Raw genomic sequence first — 18162 nt, 5'->3', positions numbered from 1 at the left:
GCCTTTGCCTGGCATTATTTTTAAAAAAACAACAACAACAACAAAAACTCAGTTGGTTTTTCTGGAAACGATAATACACACAGCTAGATGGCGGGTTGAAGAAAACACTGTGCAAATAATGCCTACAAAGTCAACGTATACACTACTACAGCGGTGGATACGGATTACGTAAAATATATGAATGCTGCTTGAAAAAAAGTAACTCAAGTGGTTTTTCTGGAGACGGTAATATTATGGATATTTAGACAGAATGTGAACAAGGTCACACAGCTCGATGGCGGGTTGAAGAAAACAGTGTGCAAATAATGCCTACAGGGCAAATAATGCCTAAAAGGTCAACTTATACACTACTACAGCGGTAGTAAAATAAAAAAAAGTAAAATAAAAAAAAAATGAATATTAAAAAAAAAAAATTAAAGTTGGTGCTGCTGAACTACTAGGAGCAGCAGATTAGCACACCAGTCCCACTCCCCAACACTGCTAGACTAATAGCACTGGGCTCTTATAGTAGTAGTAGTAGTAGTAGTAGTAAAACAACAAAAAAATAAATAAAAGCAGTCCTTACAAGGACTACTGTTATTGCAGCAGTCAGCAGATGAGATCAGAAGCAGGACAGCTGCCCACAGCAGCTACATACAGAGCACTGCAGTAGAAGGTAGATTACTAGCCAGCAAAGCTACCTAAGCTTAAATGTCCCTCAAACCCCTGCAGACTTCTGTCCCTCCAATAACAGAGCAGTATCAAAACGATTACTAGCCAGCAAACTTTCAACTGTCCCTGAAATCACTAACAGGCAGCAGCTCTCTCCCTACACTATCTCTTCAGCACACACAGGCAGAGTGAAAAAACGCTGCAGGGCTTCGGTTTTTATAGGGAAGGGGAGTGGTCCAGGGGAGAGCTTCCTGATTGGCTGCCATGTACCTGCTGGTCTGGGGTGAGAGGGCAAAAAAAAGCGCCAACAATGGCGAACCCAAAATGGCGAACGTCGCGCGACGTTCGCGAACTTCCGGCGAGCGCGAACACCCGATGTTCGCGCGAACAAGTTCGCCGGCGAACAGTTCGCGACATCTCTATTATGTACATCAAACTACGAGTTAATTTTCAGATACTGAATGGCTGTACTTATCTCACGTGACATAATGACATTAGGCAGGGGAAGATATACAGTATATATATATATATATATATATATATATATATATATATATATATATATATATATATATATATATATATGAATGCGCTGGCACTGCCCTGTATGGCTTCTGGCAGATCAGATGATTCATCTTTGGGGCCAAGCGTTGGCAGCTCCTCCAGGAATAAATCAGTACAAAGTATGAAATCCAGGGCTCCTTCCTATTCCTTGAAATAGTGTATTAGGTGCTACGCCCAGGAGTTGGCACGAGGGTGATAAGCGGAAGTTTGCCAGCCGAGTGACTGTCAGCAAATGTGGTTGCCGAGGGCAGAGGCAGGTATTGTGTCAATGATTAAGTAAATCTATTAATCTCTTGTTACATTACAAATTCCTGGCACCGGGCTACATTCATGGAAACTGTGACCAGAGCATCAGGAGTCCATCACTTACTGTTCAGTTCTAAATGTAGAGCCATAGCAGCCAATAGGCCTTATATTGCAATGCCCCTTTATAACACCATTATAACTGCCTGAAGGGGGATGATAAGGAGACAGAGGGGACAAAATGGGGTGGGAAATTTCGGGAAAGGAGAATAAAGGGTAAGAAAGAGGGATCTTGATATTGGGAAGGGAGCCCACTTACCAGTGGCAGAACAAGTCTTTGTAGGGTCAATGGCATTTACTAGGCAGCAAAATCCTGGACATTAAAAGTGAATTTTATTGGGAAGAAGAGGGGGGGGGCAAGATGATACATGGGAATGTTCTCGGAGCACATTCATGGAGTCCCAGGTATAAAGTTCAGGGAACTATAATTAAACCTTCAGCCTCATCACAGGTTTGCGCAGCTCAGAGAGGGGACACCGGCTGCTGATGGCTCTGTAACAAGAACTGTTGGCTCTCACTGGCCCGGTCACTGGAACAAGTTATTATCAGAACAGCCGGAGAGATCCAGTTCTGTGGGACACTGGCAGCAGGTGGAGCCGCTCACTGGGGGGCTGAGTTAAAGGTCTGTGATAGCAGCCAGTGAGTTTGTACAGCATGTGAATGGAAGGGAGTTGCTCTCAAGAGCTTGCAATCTGCATAGCAAGAGCTTACAGCCTAAAGGGCTTATAAAGGAGGTGCAGTGTATAGTCATTATTCCTTTGCTTTCTGTTGTGTTATTTTGTTACATTTGGCTGCTGTACCCTGTGCCCTGAGCGGTGCCTGATTTATGGGAATGAGAGAAGCCAGAGGGTCGCCGCCATTCCTTTAAGCTATAGTGTTTAACCCAGGGCCGGACTGGCAATCTGTGGGTTCTGGCAAATGCCAGAGGGGCTGCTATAAGGTGCCATAGAAAGTCAGTATTTAGTGGGCTGGTGGGGGCTGTTTGGGCCTCTGTGTGGGCTGATTGGGCCTCTGTCTTCCTAAAATGTCAGGGCCTATTTTAATTCTCTGGAACTTTAACCCATTGTGGGAAAAGATATCCGGAGCCTGTCAACTGTCTGTCTTTGTTCAGCTAATACTGATAGGCCATCTCATCCATTTCCCGTTAGAAATCAGAAGTGTTGGACTTGGATGCCAAGGGGCCACTCTCCCCATTAATTTTCCTCCTCTCACTCAGTTGCTTATTTTCCATCTATGTCTGGGTGAGCAGGAGGGCCCACTGACACCCAGGCCCCTTAGGTTGGGTTGTGTGCAACTTTGTATCAGCACAGTATAGCAACTGCCACATACACAGTGAGCAGCTTTGTATCAAGAGAGTATAGCAACTGCCACATACACAGTATGCAACTTTGTATCAGTAGAGTATAGGAACTGCCACATACAAGGTGTACAACAACTTTGTATAAGTAGAGTAAAGAAACTGCCACATACACAGTGTGCAACTTATTATCAGTAGAGTATAGCAACTGTCACATACACATTGTGCAAATTTGTGTCAGTAGAGGATAGCACCTGACACATACACAGTGTGCAACTTTGCACTGCCCAACATCACAAGTAGGGATGTAGCGAACTGCCGTTTTGGTGTTCGCGAACGCCGTTCGCGAACACCGGCAAAAATGCGAACAGTTCGCGAACACCGGCAAAAATGCGAACAGTTCGCGAACAGTTCGCGAACAGTTCGCGAACTTCAAACACCCGCAAAATCGTTCAATTCGAACGATCGAAGGATTTCAATCGTTCGATCGAAGGATTTTCGTTCTAATCGAACGATCGAAGCCATTCGATCGAATGCTTTTCATTCGATTGAATGCTTACAATCGTTCCGACGAATGGAAATCGTTCGATTTTAGAGGTCGAAGGAATCGAATGGTCGAATGGTCGAACGATTTCTATTCGAATCGAACGCAAACTCAAATTGGCGAACGTCGCGCGACATTCGCGAACATTCAGCGGACGCGAACAGTCGAAGTTCGCGCGAACTAGTTCGCCGGCGAACAGTTCGCTACATCCCTAATCACAAGTGATACTCATTAAGCACACACTAACACTCAGCACACACTCACCATACTTATTCATAGGCTCTCACACATACACACCATACTGTCGGGCACATACATAAGAGTACTGGGCAGATATATGAATAAGTAATTCTCATTTATTTCTCAGTCCCAGCATCCTTTGCAGCACTGACCATATCAACTGATTAGCATATTCCTACTGAATGTCCACTTAGAAGCTCAGGTATAAACATCTCGATAACAGATCACAATAAATGGAATGATTTTTAGAGCCACAGACATGGCGCGGCCCAGTGGGCAAGCAGAAACACACCCGGGGCAAATACAGTACTCAAAGTATAAATCCTTTCACTCTCAGCGATTCACTTGGTCCGCAGGGTGGGTGCAGGGTACAGGTCAGTTCTTCAGTCATTCTTGGGCAAATACAGGTTTATGTTCCTGGCCATTGGATCAAGCAGAGCAGATTACAAATGGGACCCACAACGCCATATTAATATTCTAAATGTCCTTTATCAGCTGCCAAACCCCATTGGATGTTGGTGATAAATACCTGGTGGAGCTTTATTTTATTGACTCTTCAGATAGAGCTTAGTGTCTTCTCCTCCTTCCAGATGCCTTTGGTGCCTACCAGGTTTGTACAGGGTATTGAGACAGTTTATTTTCATCTAAAGCCGCTTTATGCCATTGACTTTGCTTCTTGGTCAATGCTCCTCCAAATATATTGTATATCATATAGTTTTTATATCAAATAAGCTCTATCAGCCTTCAGTGGACCATAATATGCCCAGTAGCACAGCATGAAAACATGTTTTTTTTATAAAGCTTTACACATTTCAAACATTTTGCAACCTGATCTATTGACTTGCGTAGGCCTCAGGCTGAAGGCATCTGCTGATCCCCTACTACGTCCAGTAAGTTAGCTATGATTAGAGGATTTATGCCTTCCAACAGTCTTGGGGCTACTTGTAGAGGCTTTTATCAGGGTTGAACTTGATGACTTTTTGACTCTGTGTCATTGTGTAAACCTTACTTTATGTGTGACTATAATCGGAGGTAGGAGGTCTCTCCATAGAATTTTAAGGATGAATTTGAAAACCATCTTGACCAGTTGTCCTCCTGAGGAACCAATGTCGTCACTTCTGACTATTCCAAGGTCCCAGTGTTCTTCTCACAAAGCTTCTGAACATACATGCTCTATTTAATGGGCTTCCCAAGAACTATGGGCCATCATCATGGCTCTCTTTAGCTGTTCATAGCTGACAAACATGAAAATGTTCCAAGATCCGAGTCTCAGGAAAGCTGGGATGAACCTACGAAGAGAAGATATCAGTGACTCTACCAGGTCTTCTCATAAAAGGTGAGTAAGTTCAACCTTCCCTTCCCCTACCAGTACAAGGTGAAGTCTTTGGTTGTTGAGGTATACTGGGGACATTTATTCTGGAACAACTGGACAGATGTTTTTTGGGGTTGGTCTAAATTAAGGTGAGAACCACATATAGTGAGGCCTACTACATTCTACCAGTCTGGAAGAACATTCCTTCTCCTGGCCATCAAGACATGCTGGGAGTTATATTTCAACAGATACTGTTGTAATTTGGATAGTTAATTGTTATTTAAATAACACTATGGGTGTGCCTGAAATAACTGCCCCTAGAATTTCTCCTGGCTTCAGATTTCTGATTTACAGTATATCGGACAGACTCAGCAGTTATTATGTATCTCACTGAACGTGATGAGGCAACGAGGAACCAGATAAATCAGGAAGTTCCCGGAAGAGATGAGGTTACGTGCGGAGAGCTGACAAGTAATGGATATTCTGGAGGTTTTGGGAGCAGTGAATGTAACATGCCTGTTCCTGTATTCTCCCCGCTAATAAAGGAAAAGGGAGAATATAATGATAGGTTTGTATTTGTGCAATACTTCACACATAGGGAATGGCAGAAATGGTGAAAAGTTCCTTAGAAAGGCATTTTAAAAGATTAGGCAACATGTATTTTTGGGTTTACATCCCCTTTAAAGGGGTTGTTCACTTTTAAATGAACTGTTAGTATGATGTAGAGAGTGGTATTCTGAGACAATTTGCAATTGTTTTTCATTTTTTATTATTTGTGGTATTTAGCTTTTTATTCAGCAGCTCTGCATTATGCAATTTCGGCAGTCTAGTTGCTAGGGTACAAATTACCCTAGCAACCATGCACTGATTTGAATAATAGACTGGAAAATGAATAGGAGAGGAGTGAATAGAAAGAGTAGTAATAAAAATTAATACTAACAATACATTTGTAGCCTTATGGAGCATTTGTTTTTTTGATGGGGTCGGTGACCCCCATTTGAAAGCTGGAAAGAGTCAGAAGAAAACAGCAAATCATTCAAAATCTATAAAAATGAATGACGACCAATTGAAAAGTTACTTAGGATTAGCTATTCTATAACATACTAAAAGTTAATGTAAGATGAACACCCCTGTTAGGCTTCCCCTGTCCTGATATTAGTGAATGAGGAATGCTCAATGAGGAAGGCGTGCCAAATATGGGCTGTGATTGGCTATTGGTAGCCCCTATGTGGACTGGAAGCTACATGAGACTCTGTTTGGCAGTACATCTGGTTTTTATACAACCAAAACTTGTCTCCAAACCTAGAATTTAAAAATCACCTGCTTTGAGGCCACTGGGAGCAACATCCAAGGGGTCGGAGAGCAACATGTTCCTTAGGAGTCATTGGTTGGGGATCACTGATGTAGCCCATCCGCACACAGTACTCACCCTTTATAGAAAGCTACGCTCCCCTCTTTGACCACCATAGTGAATGCGCAGTTGAGTGCGTTCTTGTATTGGCCCGAGGGAGAATTCATGTAACGCGTCTTCACCACATCGACTGGCGACGCCACCACCGTGGCACAGAAACCAGCACCAAAGGCAGCCACAAAATGGCACGGCATGTTATCTGGAAGTAGGGAAAACAAAGCCTTAGACATGCCGGGCCTCTTTCTAAATATTCCACTTTAAAGGGGAACTCAACCCAAATTTAAAGAAACCCTAATTCTAAGCAACTTCCCAATATCCATTCATTCCTCATTCTCACTGGGTTTATAGTTCTGTGTAACTGTCATTGTGTCTGTCCCTTTCTCTGCACCGCTGCTTCTGACTCCTGATACAACTTCCCAATATCCATTCATTCCTCATTCTCACTGGCTTTATAGTTCTGTGTAACTGTCATTGTATCTGTCCCTTTCTCTGCACTGCTGCCTCTGACTCCTGATACAACTTCCCAATATCCATTCATTCCTCATTCTCACTGGCTTTATAGTTCTGTGTAACTGTCATTGTGTCTGTCCCTTTCTCTGCACTGCTGCCTCTGACTCCTGATACAACTTCCCAATATCCATTCATTCCTCATTCTCACTGGGTTTATAGTTCTGTGTAACTGTCATTGTGTCTGTCCCTATCTCTGCACTGCTGCCTCTGACTCCTGATACAACTTCCCAATATCCATTCATTCCTCATTCTCACTGGGTTTATAGTTCTGTGTAACTGTCATTGTGTCTGTCCCTTTCTCTTCTCTGCACTGCTGCCTCTGACTCCTGATACAACTTCCCAATATCCATTCATTCCTCATTCTCATTGGGTTTATAGTTCTGTGTAACTGTCATTGTGTCTGTCCCTTTCTCTTCTCTGCACTGCTGCCTCTGACTCCTGATACAACTTCCCAATATCCATTCATTCCTCATTCTCACTGGGTTTATAGTTCTGTGTAACTGTCATTGTGTCTGTCCCCTTCTCTGCACTGCTGCCTCTGACTCCTGATACAACTTCCCAATATCCATTCATTCCTCATTCTCATTGGGTTTATAGTTCTGTGTAACTGTCATTGTGTCTGTCCCTTTCTCTGCACTGCTGGTTCTGACTCCTGATACAACTTCCCAATATCCATTCATTCCTCATTCTCACTGGGTTTATAGTTCTGTGTAACTGTCATTGTGTCTGTCCCTTTCTCTTCTCTGCACTGCTGCCTCTGACTCCTGATACAACTTCCCAATATCCATTCATTCCTCATTCTCAATGGGTTTATAGTTCTGTTTAACTGTCATTGTGTCTGTCCCTTTCTCTTCTCTGCACTGCTGCCTCTGACTCCTGATACAACTTCCCAATATCCATTCATTCCTCATTCTCACTGGGTTTATAGTTCTGTGTAACTGTCATTGTGTCTGTCCCTTTCTCTGCACTGCTGCTTCTGACTCCTGATACAACTTCCCAATATCCATTCATTCCTCATTCTCACTGGGTTTATAGTTCTGTGTAACTGTCATTGTGTCTGTCCCTTTCTCTGCACTGCTGCTTCTGACTCCTGATACAACTTCCCAATATCCATTCATTCCTCATTCTCACTGGGTTTATAGTTCTGTGTAACTGTCATTGTGTCTGTCCCTTTCTCTTCTCTGCACTGCTGCCTCTGACTCCTGATACAACTTCCCAATATCCATTCATTCCTCATTCTCACTGGGTTTATAGTTCTGTGTAACTGTCATTGTGTCTGTCCCTTTCTCTTCTCTGCACTGCTGCCTCTGACTCCTGATACAACTTCCCAATATCCATTCATTCCTCATTCTCACTGGGTTTATAGTTCTGTGTAACTCTCATAAATCTGTCTGGCGATTAACCCAATAGCAACCAGGCAACAGGAATAGAGTTGTAAATATTGGTTATAAGGGTGCACAACTCCCTGCATTACTCGAGGGAGGGTTCAACTTGATGGGCATGCGATGGACAGTATACAGAATCCCTACAAACCTTCAAAGACATTTGTCTATACAAACTGGAAACATACAAAGGGTAGAGCTTGAGGTACATCACATGTGTTTTTTTAACCTTAGCAACTATGCCACAAATAGAATTTTCCAATCAGAAACCAGATCCTCGCTTACCTGTCATTAGCCGGTGATTTAGAATCTCCTCCTTGATGAGGTCATAGGTCACCAGTTCAGCACAGTTCACAATGGCGTTACGGGTGATGTTGGTGATGGTCCCTGAGTTGTAGGAATAAGATAAGGCAATTGGTTTTTCATGTACAAAATTCTTGGGGTTTTTTCTCCAACCCCATGGCTGCTTATAAATCAGTGTAGACTACAGCATTCAGTTGTGCTGATTTGGTTTGTGAATATCAAAAGAGGCTGCTGTGTGCAGCAGCAACGCCCCTAAAATCATTATACGCCCCCCCCCTCGAGTGCCTAGGTGGGTCCTGCCCTGCTCCATTTGACACCTGAGTATTTAATTGCCATGATTTTCCAGGTTGTCAATGTTTATTTATCCAACGCCGATCACCTGAACACATTGTTCTACAGGTTGTTTTGTTCTGTCCATTTCTGGGAAGGTTCATCCCAGATGCATCACTTGCACCCTCCTGACCCCTGAGAATAGTTGTGAGTATGGAGAACACATAGAAGGGAACAGCACTGGTGCACTCATTACCCTGAAATGATTGAGTGGAGCCACACACTGAGAGATTTACCTAAGCTGAACCCAAATCCTGCTTGGAACTGTCTGCCGGTGGTTCTGACTTATGCAGCTAATAAACTCATATATTCTGCCAACTCTGCCCCTATGAGAATAGATATTTTATTGGGCAGGTTAAAAGTTTCCATTAGAAGACTTCACTGATTTGTGGGCATGGTCAGATATCTATACTTCAATAATGGCACTATTAAGGGCATGTTATAGGGTTTCTGCGATGTTATGGTCCGCTAAACCATACCAACCAATCAGGTGTTTGCTTGCAAAATTCTAACCACAATGGGCCTGTGAGAGATAACTGCTGATGGCTACCATTACTTAAGACATGTTTACATTGTACGTAATGTAACAGCTCTACCTTTCCAAAGTCCTCTGAGACCTTCCTCCTTGGCGATAGTCTTATAGGCATCTACAGTTCCATTATACCTCCTGTCGCCATCTATCACTTTGATATGAGCCTGGAATCTCACTTTCACTACATCGGTCGGCTGAGCCAAGGTGACGGCCAAGGCCCCCGTGGTGCAACCGGCCAGCAGCCGGCAAGCGACTCCAGAACCTGAAGGTCAATAAGAAGGTCAGGAAAAGGAATGAAGAAGTGAGAATATACTGTACTCACATCCCTAGTGTATTATATATATATATATATCAGATAAACAAGATTGTACCATGCTTTAGTAACCCATTGCAACCAACCTGACCCACTCACTTTCTGAATGGCGGCAGTAGAACTGTTTCACAGAGTCATAGAGGCCAATCCGAATAGAGGCGAAGCTCATCTGTCTCTGAAGGCCGGCCACTAGCCCGTTGTATAGACTGGCTGCCCCCTCCATCTTAACCATGGTTCTGATTGTGCCGAAAACTCCCTTGTATCGCATAACCTTGGTGTCAGATGCCCCCTCTCCTTGTATCTGGGGTGGGAATGATGACCAACAACTCATCAGAAACTGTTGAACTTTAACTTTCTCTACTGTCTCCTTCTTTTCTACTGTTTCCATCTTGCCCTACTGTCTCCATCTTTCCTGATATCTTCATCTCGTCTTACTGTCTCTATCTTATCCTACTATCTCCATCTTTCCCTACTGTCTCCATCTTGCCCTACTGTCTCCATCTTTCCTACTGTCTCCATCTTGTCCCACTGTCTCCATGTCGTCCTACTGTCTCCATCTTGCCTTACTGTCTCCATCTTGGCCTACTGTCTCCATCTTTCCTACTGTCTCTATCCTGCCCTACTGTCTCCATCTTTCCTGATATTTTCATCTCTTCTTATTGTCTCCATCTCATCCTACTATCTCCATCTTGTCTTACTTTCTCCATCTTGCCCTACTGTCTCCAAATTTCCTGATATCTCCATCTCGTCTTACTGTCTCCATCTCATCCTACTATTTCCATCTTTCCCTACTGTCTCCATCTTGCCCTGCTGTCTCCATCTTGCCCTACTGTCTCCATCTTGCACTATTGTCTCCATCTTGTCCTACTGCCTCCATCTTGCCCTACTGTCTCCATCTTGTCCAACTGTCTCCATCTTGCCCTACTATCTCCATCTTGCCCTACTGTCTCCATCTTTCCTACTGTCTCCATCTTGTCCCACTGTCTCCATGTCGTCCTACTGTCTCCATCTTGCCCTACTTTCTCCATCTTGGCCTACTGTCTCTATCTTTCCTACTGTCTCTATCCTGCCCTACTATCTCCATTTGACCTTACTGTCTCCATATTGCCCTACTGTCTCCATATTTCCTGATATCTCCATCTCATCTTACTGTCTCAATCTCATCCTACTATCTCCATCTTTCCCTACTGTCTCCATCTTGCTCTACTTTCTCCATCTTGCCCTACGGTCTCCATCTTGTCCTACCGTCTCCATCTTGTCCTATGTCTCCATCTTGCCCTACTTTCTCCATCTTGTCCTATTGTCTCCATCTTGTCCTACTGTCTCCATCTTGCCCTACTGTCTCCATCCCCCACTACTATCACCATGTTGTCTCATAGTCTCCAACCTACAGTCTCACTGCTGCCTTACAATTTCAGCTCAATGCATGATGGAATAAAATATGTACCTGCAGTCGGACTTTGGCAGTGTCAAGGGGGAAGGTAAATAAATCCGCTATACAGGCCGCTGTGCCCGCGCCTACAAATTTGACGACAGGGGTAGGCAGCACCTCCGTGGGCTTCAGTCCAACCATTTCTCTTTACTAAGCTAAATGAATTTCAATTCCAAAAAGAAGGTTTCAGGGACTCCCCTAGAGAGGAAACAAACATATCCATGTGTCAGTGATCAACTTGGTCACCTGGGGTGATAAATTGCACAGTATGGGGGGATTTTCATTTAGACATATGGGTGGGAGCTGCCATACTCCAGGAGAATAGGGGACAGGGAAAATAAGCTGTTTATTTGCAGAGCACATACAGAGCTACATTGCGCAACCTCCCAGCTCAACACGTGTTCTTAAACGAGGCAAATGATTTGCACAATCTTATCAGCTCAGTCCTGGGAGGAGGGGGGCCCTGGGGCCCAAGTTACTCAAATGAAGAAACTGAATCCCCAAACTCCTTCCCCTTTGGCAGACAAGAAGCTGCACTTTATTTGCTTTCCGAGATTTAAGGGGGAAGTTCATCTTTAAAAATTACCTATTAGTATTTTATAGTTGGTGTTATGATAAGCAACCATTCAGTTAGTCTTTATTTGCCTTTCCGTTCTTCTTCTGCCAGCCTACAAGTTAAAACTGCTGCTGGTTGCTGGGGTCACCGACCCACTAAATTCTTTGTTTCGTTGTTCTTTTTTGTATTGCTTTTCTTCCTGTTCAGGTCTCGTCTGTTTATATTCCACTGCCTGGTTGGTAGGTCACATAGTTACATAATTAAATTGGGTTGAAAAAAGACAAAGTCCATCAAGTTCAACCCCTCCAAATGAAAACCCAGCCCCATACACACACCCCTCCCTACTGTCACATAAATTCTATATACCCATACCTATACTAACTATAGAGTTTAGTATCACAATAGCCTTTGTATTATGTCTGTCCAAGAAATCATCCAAGTCCCTCTTATAGTCATTAACTGAATCAGCATCACAACATCACCCGGCAGTGCATTCCCCAACCTCACTGTCCTGACTGTGATGAACCCCGTACTCTGTTCCTTTAAATGAAACTTCTTTTCTCCTAGTCTGAAGGGGAGGCCTCTGGTACGTGATTCTCTTTATGGGTAAAAAGGTCCCCTGCTATTTGTCTATAATGTCCTCTAATGTACTTGTAAAGTGTAATCATATCCCCTCGCAAGCGCCTTTTTTCCAGAGAAAACAACCCCAACCTTGTCAGTCTCCCCTCATAATTTAACTCTTCCCTCCCTCTAACCAGTTTAGTTGCACTTAGTCTCTGCACTCTCTCCAGCTCATTTATATCCCTCTTAAGGACTGGAGTCCAAAACTGCCCCCATACTCCAGATGAGGCCTCACCAGGGACCTATAAAGAGGCAGAATTATGTTTTCATCCCTTGAGTTAATGCCCTTTTTTATACAAGACAGAACTTTATTTGCTTTAGTAGCCACAGAATGACACTGCCCAGAATTAGACAACTTGTTATCTACAAAGACCCCAAGATCCTTTTCATTTAAGGAAACTCCCAACACATTGCCATTTAGTGTATAACTTGCATTTATATTATTTTTGCCAAAGTGCATAACCTGCATTTATCAACATTGAACCTCATTTTCCAGTTTGCTGCCCAGTTTTCCAGTTTAGACAAATCACTGTGCAAAGTGGCAGCATCCTGCATGGAACCTATAGTTCTGCACAATTTAGTCTCATCTGCAAAAATAGAAACAGTACTTTCAATGGCCACCTCCAGGTCATTAATAAACAAGTTGAAAAGCAAGGGACCTAGTACAGAGCCCTGCGGTACTCCACTAACAACACTGGTACAATTAGAAAATGTTCCATTTACCACCACTCTTTGTAGTCTATCTTTTAGCCAGTTCTCTATCCAGGTACAAATACTATGTTCCTGGCCAACATTCCTTAATTTAACCAGTAACCTTTTGTGTATCACTGTTTCAAATGCTCTAGCAAAGTAAATCACATCCACTGCCATCCCAGAATTGAGCTCCCTGCTCACCTTCTCATAAAAAAAAAGATCTAGTCTGGCAAGATCTATTACGCATAAAACCATGCTGGCACACACTTTGCTATGAAGTCCAGTATCTTATCCTTTATTAACCTTCCTACCACTGATGTCAGACTAACTGGCCTATAGTTTTGAGGCTGAGAACGGGATCCCTTTTTGAATAGAGGCACCACATTAGCAATTCACCAGTCTCTCGGAGTCGGAACTATGCCAGACCTCAATGAATCCTGAAAAATTAAGTAAAGAGGTTTGGCAATCACAGAGCTAAGCTCACTAAATACCCTGGGATGAATACCATCTGGCCCCAGACCTTTGTTTATCTTAACATGTTCTAGTCTCTTTTGAATTTCCTCATGTGTGAACCATGTATCATTAGTTGTATTATTAGAATTGGGACTATTAAGAAGGAAGCCTTTATTAACTGGTTCCTCATTTGTGTAGACAGATGACAAATATGAGTTCAGAATCTGCGCTTTTATTTTGTTCTCAACCAGCTGACCCCCCTCTGATATTGAAGATCCCACCACTTCCTGCTTAATTTTTTTACTTTTAACATATTTAAAAATTAATTTTTGATTCTTTTTACTGCTTGCTGCAATATACTTTTGCATATCAACTTTAGCTTTTTTCCATGATTTATTGGCCTCCTTAAACCTTATAAATGATTTGGCTGTCCCAGCTAACTCACAGCTGCTCCCAGAATCCTCAGCTAACTTGTACCTGCCCAAATCCAGTGGTTGGAGGGGCAACAGCCTCGTGTAGGTTGAAACGGGGGGATTAGTACTGAATTCAAAGATTGCACATGGCTACTTAGAAATCACGACAGTCTGCAGCATGCAACAATTCTGCTTTTTAATACTCCTATTTGATATTGTGAGTTTAAACATTGCTGCGTCATGTTTGTGTTACACAAGAGACTTGGGTTTCATTATCTAACAAGTACTTTTGTTTGTTCTGCTTCAGCTGATCTTCCTTTTTATATATTATATATTTATATTCAGTTCTATCTGCCCTGGGGCAGTGAAGACGTAAACAGAAACCCTGAGCTGCTCCAGGAAGAGGCGTTTGTTTTTACACTTTCTATTTATATATTTAAATATATATTTAATACATTTTGGTGTGAATTTTTGGAACCTGGTGGCAGGGTGGCACATCATGGGGCAGGGGTGAGACAGATAAATATTCTGCTATAAATAAATCTGATGTATGACAGGTACACGGATAACTGGGTAAAGGGGCATGAGTTTGGGCAGGGGCAGGAGAGAGTAATAGGATATAGGTCACCTCTTCTTTGCCAGGTTGGGTGTGGGGCAGAGTCCTTGGATATTACAGCTATTGGCTTGTATTTGTTCTGTTATTGAACTACTCTCAGCTTCACACGGCATATGCTGTTAGACTACAGTTCCCAGCATGCCCTGAAAGCAGCAGCAGTGGTGTCACTAGTTATCAACAGACCCTGTGGCCATGGGAAGAAAGTGGCTGAAGTATTGTGGCATTAATGGTGGCCCCAAAAATGTATTTGTGGTGGGGGGCAGGAAAGTGAAGTTACGTCAATGTGGTTGAGGTTGAGGTAGTAGGAAAAGTCCCTGGGGCCCTCAATGTAAGGAAAAATGGACATAAATCAGAACAATCCAACCTATAGGTATTGTTTCCAACCTCTTGATCCTTTACAGCTTGGCAGTTAGGCTTAAGGTTTACTTGCCCTTTAATTTCTTATTCTGGATTTTGGATCATGTAGAACAGTCACAAGAAGCAAATGCAGAACCTGTCAGGCTGTAAAGGGAGTGGAAGGCCAAGAGACTATACTGTGTATTTATTTATTTACTGCTTACTGGTGGGAGAAATGGACAGAACCTTGGAGTTCTGATTGCCTGGTAATGCTGGGTCCTGTTACCTTATCCAAATCTCTGGGGGACAGATACGACCCAGCAATGTCCCGACCATATACCTGTCCCACCATATACCTGTCCCACCATATACCTGTCCTACACATATACCTGTCCTACACATATACCTGTCCTACACATATACCTGTCCTACACATATACCTGTCCTACACATATACTTGTCCTACACATATACCTGTCCTACACATATACCTGTCCAACAGATATACTTGTCCTACACAAATACCTGTCCTACACATATACCTGTCCCACCATATACCTGTCCTACACATATACCTGTCCTACACATATACCTGTCCTACACATATACCTGTCCTACACATATACCTGTCCAACACATATACCTGTCCTACACATATACCTGTCCTACACATATACCTGTCCCACCATATACCTGTCCTACACATATACCTGTCCTACACATATACCTGTCCTACACATATACCTGTCCCACACATATACCTGTCCCACACATATACCTGTCCCACACATATACTTGTCCTACACATATACCTGTCCCACACATATACTTGTCCTACACATATACCTGTCCCACCATATACCTGTCCTACACATATACCTGTCCTACACATATACCTGTCCTACACATACACCTGTCCTACACATACACCTGTCCTACACATATACCTGTCCTACACATATACCTGTCCTACACATATACCTGTGCTACACATATACCTGTCCCACCATATACCTCTCCCACCATATACCTGTCCCATCATATACCTGTCCTACACATATACCTGTCCCACCATATACCTGTCCTACACATATACCTGTCCTACACATATACCTGTCCTACACATATACCTGTCCTACACATACACCTGTCCTACACATATACCTGTCCTACACATATACCTGTCCTACACATATACCTGTCCTACACATATACCTGTCCCACCATATACCTCTCCCACCATATACCTGTCCCATCATATACCTGTCCTACACATATACCTGTCCCACCATATACCTCTCCCACCATATACCTGTCCCGTCATATACCTGTCCTACACATATACCTGTCCTACACATATACCTGTCCCACCATATACCTCTCCCACCATATAACTGTCCCACCATATACTTGTCCAACACATATACCTGTCCTACACATATACCCTGTCCTACACATATACCTGTCCTACACATATACCTGTATCGTCATATACCTGTCCTACACATACACCTGTCCCACCATATACCTCTCCCACCATATAACTGTCCCACCATATACTTGTCCAACACATATACCTGTCTTACACATATACCGTCCTACACATATACCTGTCCCACTATACACCTGTCCCACCACATTACTGTCCTACACATAATACCTGTCCTACACATATACCTGTCCTACACATATACCTGTCCTACACATATACCTGTCCCACCATATACCTCTCCCACCATATACCTGTCCCGTCATATACCTGTCCTACACATATACCTGTCCCACCATATACCTCTCCCACCATATACCTGTCCCGTCATATTCCTGTCCTACACATATACCTGTCCCACCATATAGCTCTCCCACCATATACCTGTCCTACACATATACCTGTCCTACACATATACCTGTCCCACCATATACCTCTCCCACCATATAACTGTCCCACCATATACTTGTCCAACACATATACCTGTCCTACACATATACCCTGTCCTACACATATACCTGTCCTACACATATACCTGTCCTACACATATACCTGTCCTACACATATACCTGTCCTACACATATACCTGTCCTGTCATATACCTGTCCTACACATACACCTGTCCCACCATATACCTCTCCCACCATATAACTGTCCCACCATATACTTGTCCAACACATATACCGTCCTACACATATACCTGTCCCACTATACACCTGTCCCACCACATTACTGTCCTACACATATACCTGTCCTACACATATACCTGTCCTACACATATACCTGTCTCATGCACCACACATCCCCCATAACACTTGGCGCTTTCCAATGACATCAGCAGTGACGGTTAGGTTAATGGCTGCCACCAGACTGCAACAAAATCTCCCAATTCCACCTGAATAAAGATGACTGTTCTATGGACTCAGAACTGCCGGAAACCTCTAGAACCCCCCCCAAACCAAAACAGGTCCTTATTGACATTCAAAGAATTTAAAAAATTCTGAAAAATAAAGTTAAAAGGGGCTGTTTTCACTTTATTAAAGCCGTTCAACTTATTATTTGCAACTTTTTGTTCTACTTTTTGGATTATTCACCTTCCTTCTGCTTCTTTTCAGCTTTCAAATGGGGGTCACTGACCCCGGCAAGCACAACACAATTGCTCTGGGAGGCTAAAATTTGATTGTTACTGTTTATTACTATTATTACTACTAACTTTATATTCTGGTCCCTCCTATCCATCCTCCACCTAGGGGTACCCTCCCTCCATTGCCAGGGATCCCCCAAATCCTATAAATCTGGGGTACAGGTAGTGAGCAGCTCCTATGGGTGCACTTACCTGCCCAGTAGATAGAAGTTCTTGGGGTCCCTCTCTGGGTACTGGATGTGTTGCTAACGCTGAGCCCGATGTTGACTGAACTGGACCTTTGTTATTTATACTCCGGCCACGGGGGGAACCTTATCTTCTTACAACTCACAGGGGAGGATGGAAACAGGGATCACTTGACTGGGAGCAACAAGTCTTGATGTCACCCATAGATCTCGGTTCTCGGGCATAAATCACAGCAGGGTGACAGCCCCCAGTGGCTCCTAGATACCTAACTGATGTCTCCATAACAATACTGCCGAGTATAAAATCAGATATTAATCCTATTAAAGGGGAAGTTCACCGTAGCTTTTAAAATTATATTGATAGAGCTGTTCTAAGCAACTTTTTCATTGATCTTTATTATAATATTTAACATAAAGTCTAGATATGGGGGTCACACATCAATGGCAAGGTTTTAATTCCAACATTATTTTTGTATTAACTGTTTAGCTTTATGGATGCCTCAGAATAGCAAATTCCAAAATGGAGTGGCTA

The 18162-nt window shown here is 43.1% G+C and overlaps 1 protein-coding gene across 1 annotated transcript; it reads right to left on the bottom strand.

Annotated features, from left to right (window-relative positions):
* Positions 1 to 3697: 3697 nt before the first annotated feature.
* LOC108707628 (mitochondrial uncoupling protein 2) lies at positions 3698 to 17737 on the bottom strand. The gene is made up of 7 exons (XM_041582790.1): positions 17638 to 17737; positions 11140 to 11322; positions 9792 to 9993; positions 9444 to 9641; positions 8500 to 8601; positions 6341 to 6521; positions 3698 to 4888 (listed from the first exon to the last, which is right to left on the bottom strand). Exons 2-7 carry the CDS (start codon positions 11263 to 11265, stop codon positions 4777 to 4779), a joined length of 921 nt encoding a protein of 306 aa, XP_041438724.1. The 5' UTR covers positions 11266 to 11322; positions 17638 to 17737; the 3' UTR covers positions 3698 to 4776.
* Positions 17738 to 18162: the final 425 nt, after the last annotated feature.

The sequence above is a fragment of the Xenopus laevis genome, chromosome 2L (genome assembly GCF_017654675.1).
Source record: "Xenopus laevis strain J_2021 chromosome 2L, Xenopus_laevis_v10.1, whole genome shotgun sequence".
Lineage (NCBI taxonomy): Eukaryota > Metazoa > Chordata > Amphibia > Anura > Pipidae > Xenopus > Xenopus laevis.
The sequence above is the reverse complement of the archived record's forward strand: the minus strand, read 5'-3'. Positions and strand labels throughout refer to the sequence as shown.

Excerpts from the sequence above, each read along its gene's own strand:
- LOC108707628 (XM_041582790.1), bottom strand. The coding sequence starts at position 11,265 with ATGGTTGGACTGAAGCCCACGGAGGTGCTGCCTACCCCTGTCGTCAAA. Across the intron at positions 9,994-11,139 it reads CTGCCAAAGTCCGACTGCAG|ATACAAGGAGAGGGGGCATC; the intron begins GTACATATTTTA and ends TTCCCACCCCAG. Across the intron at positions 8,602-9,443 it reads TCTCAGAGGACTTTGGAAAG|GGACCATCACCAACATCACC; the intron begins GTAGAGCTGTTA and ends CCTACAACTCAG.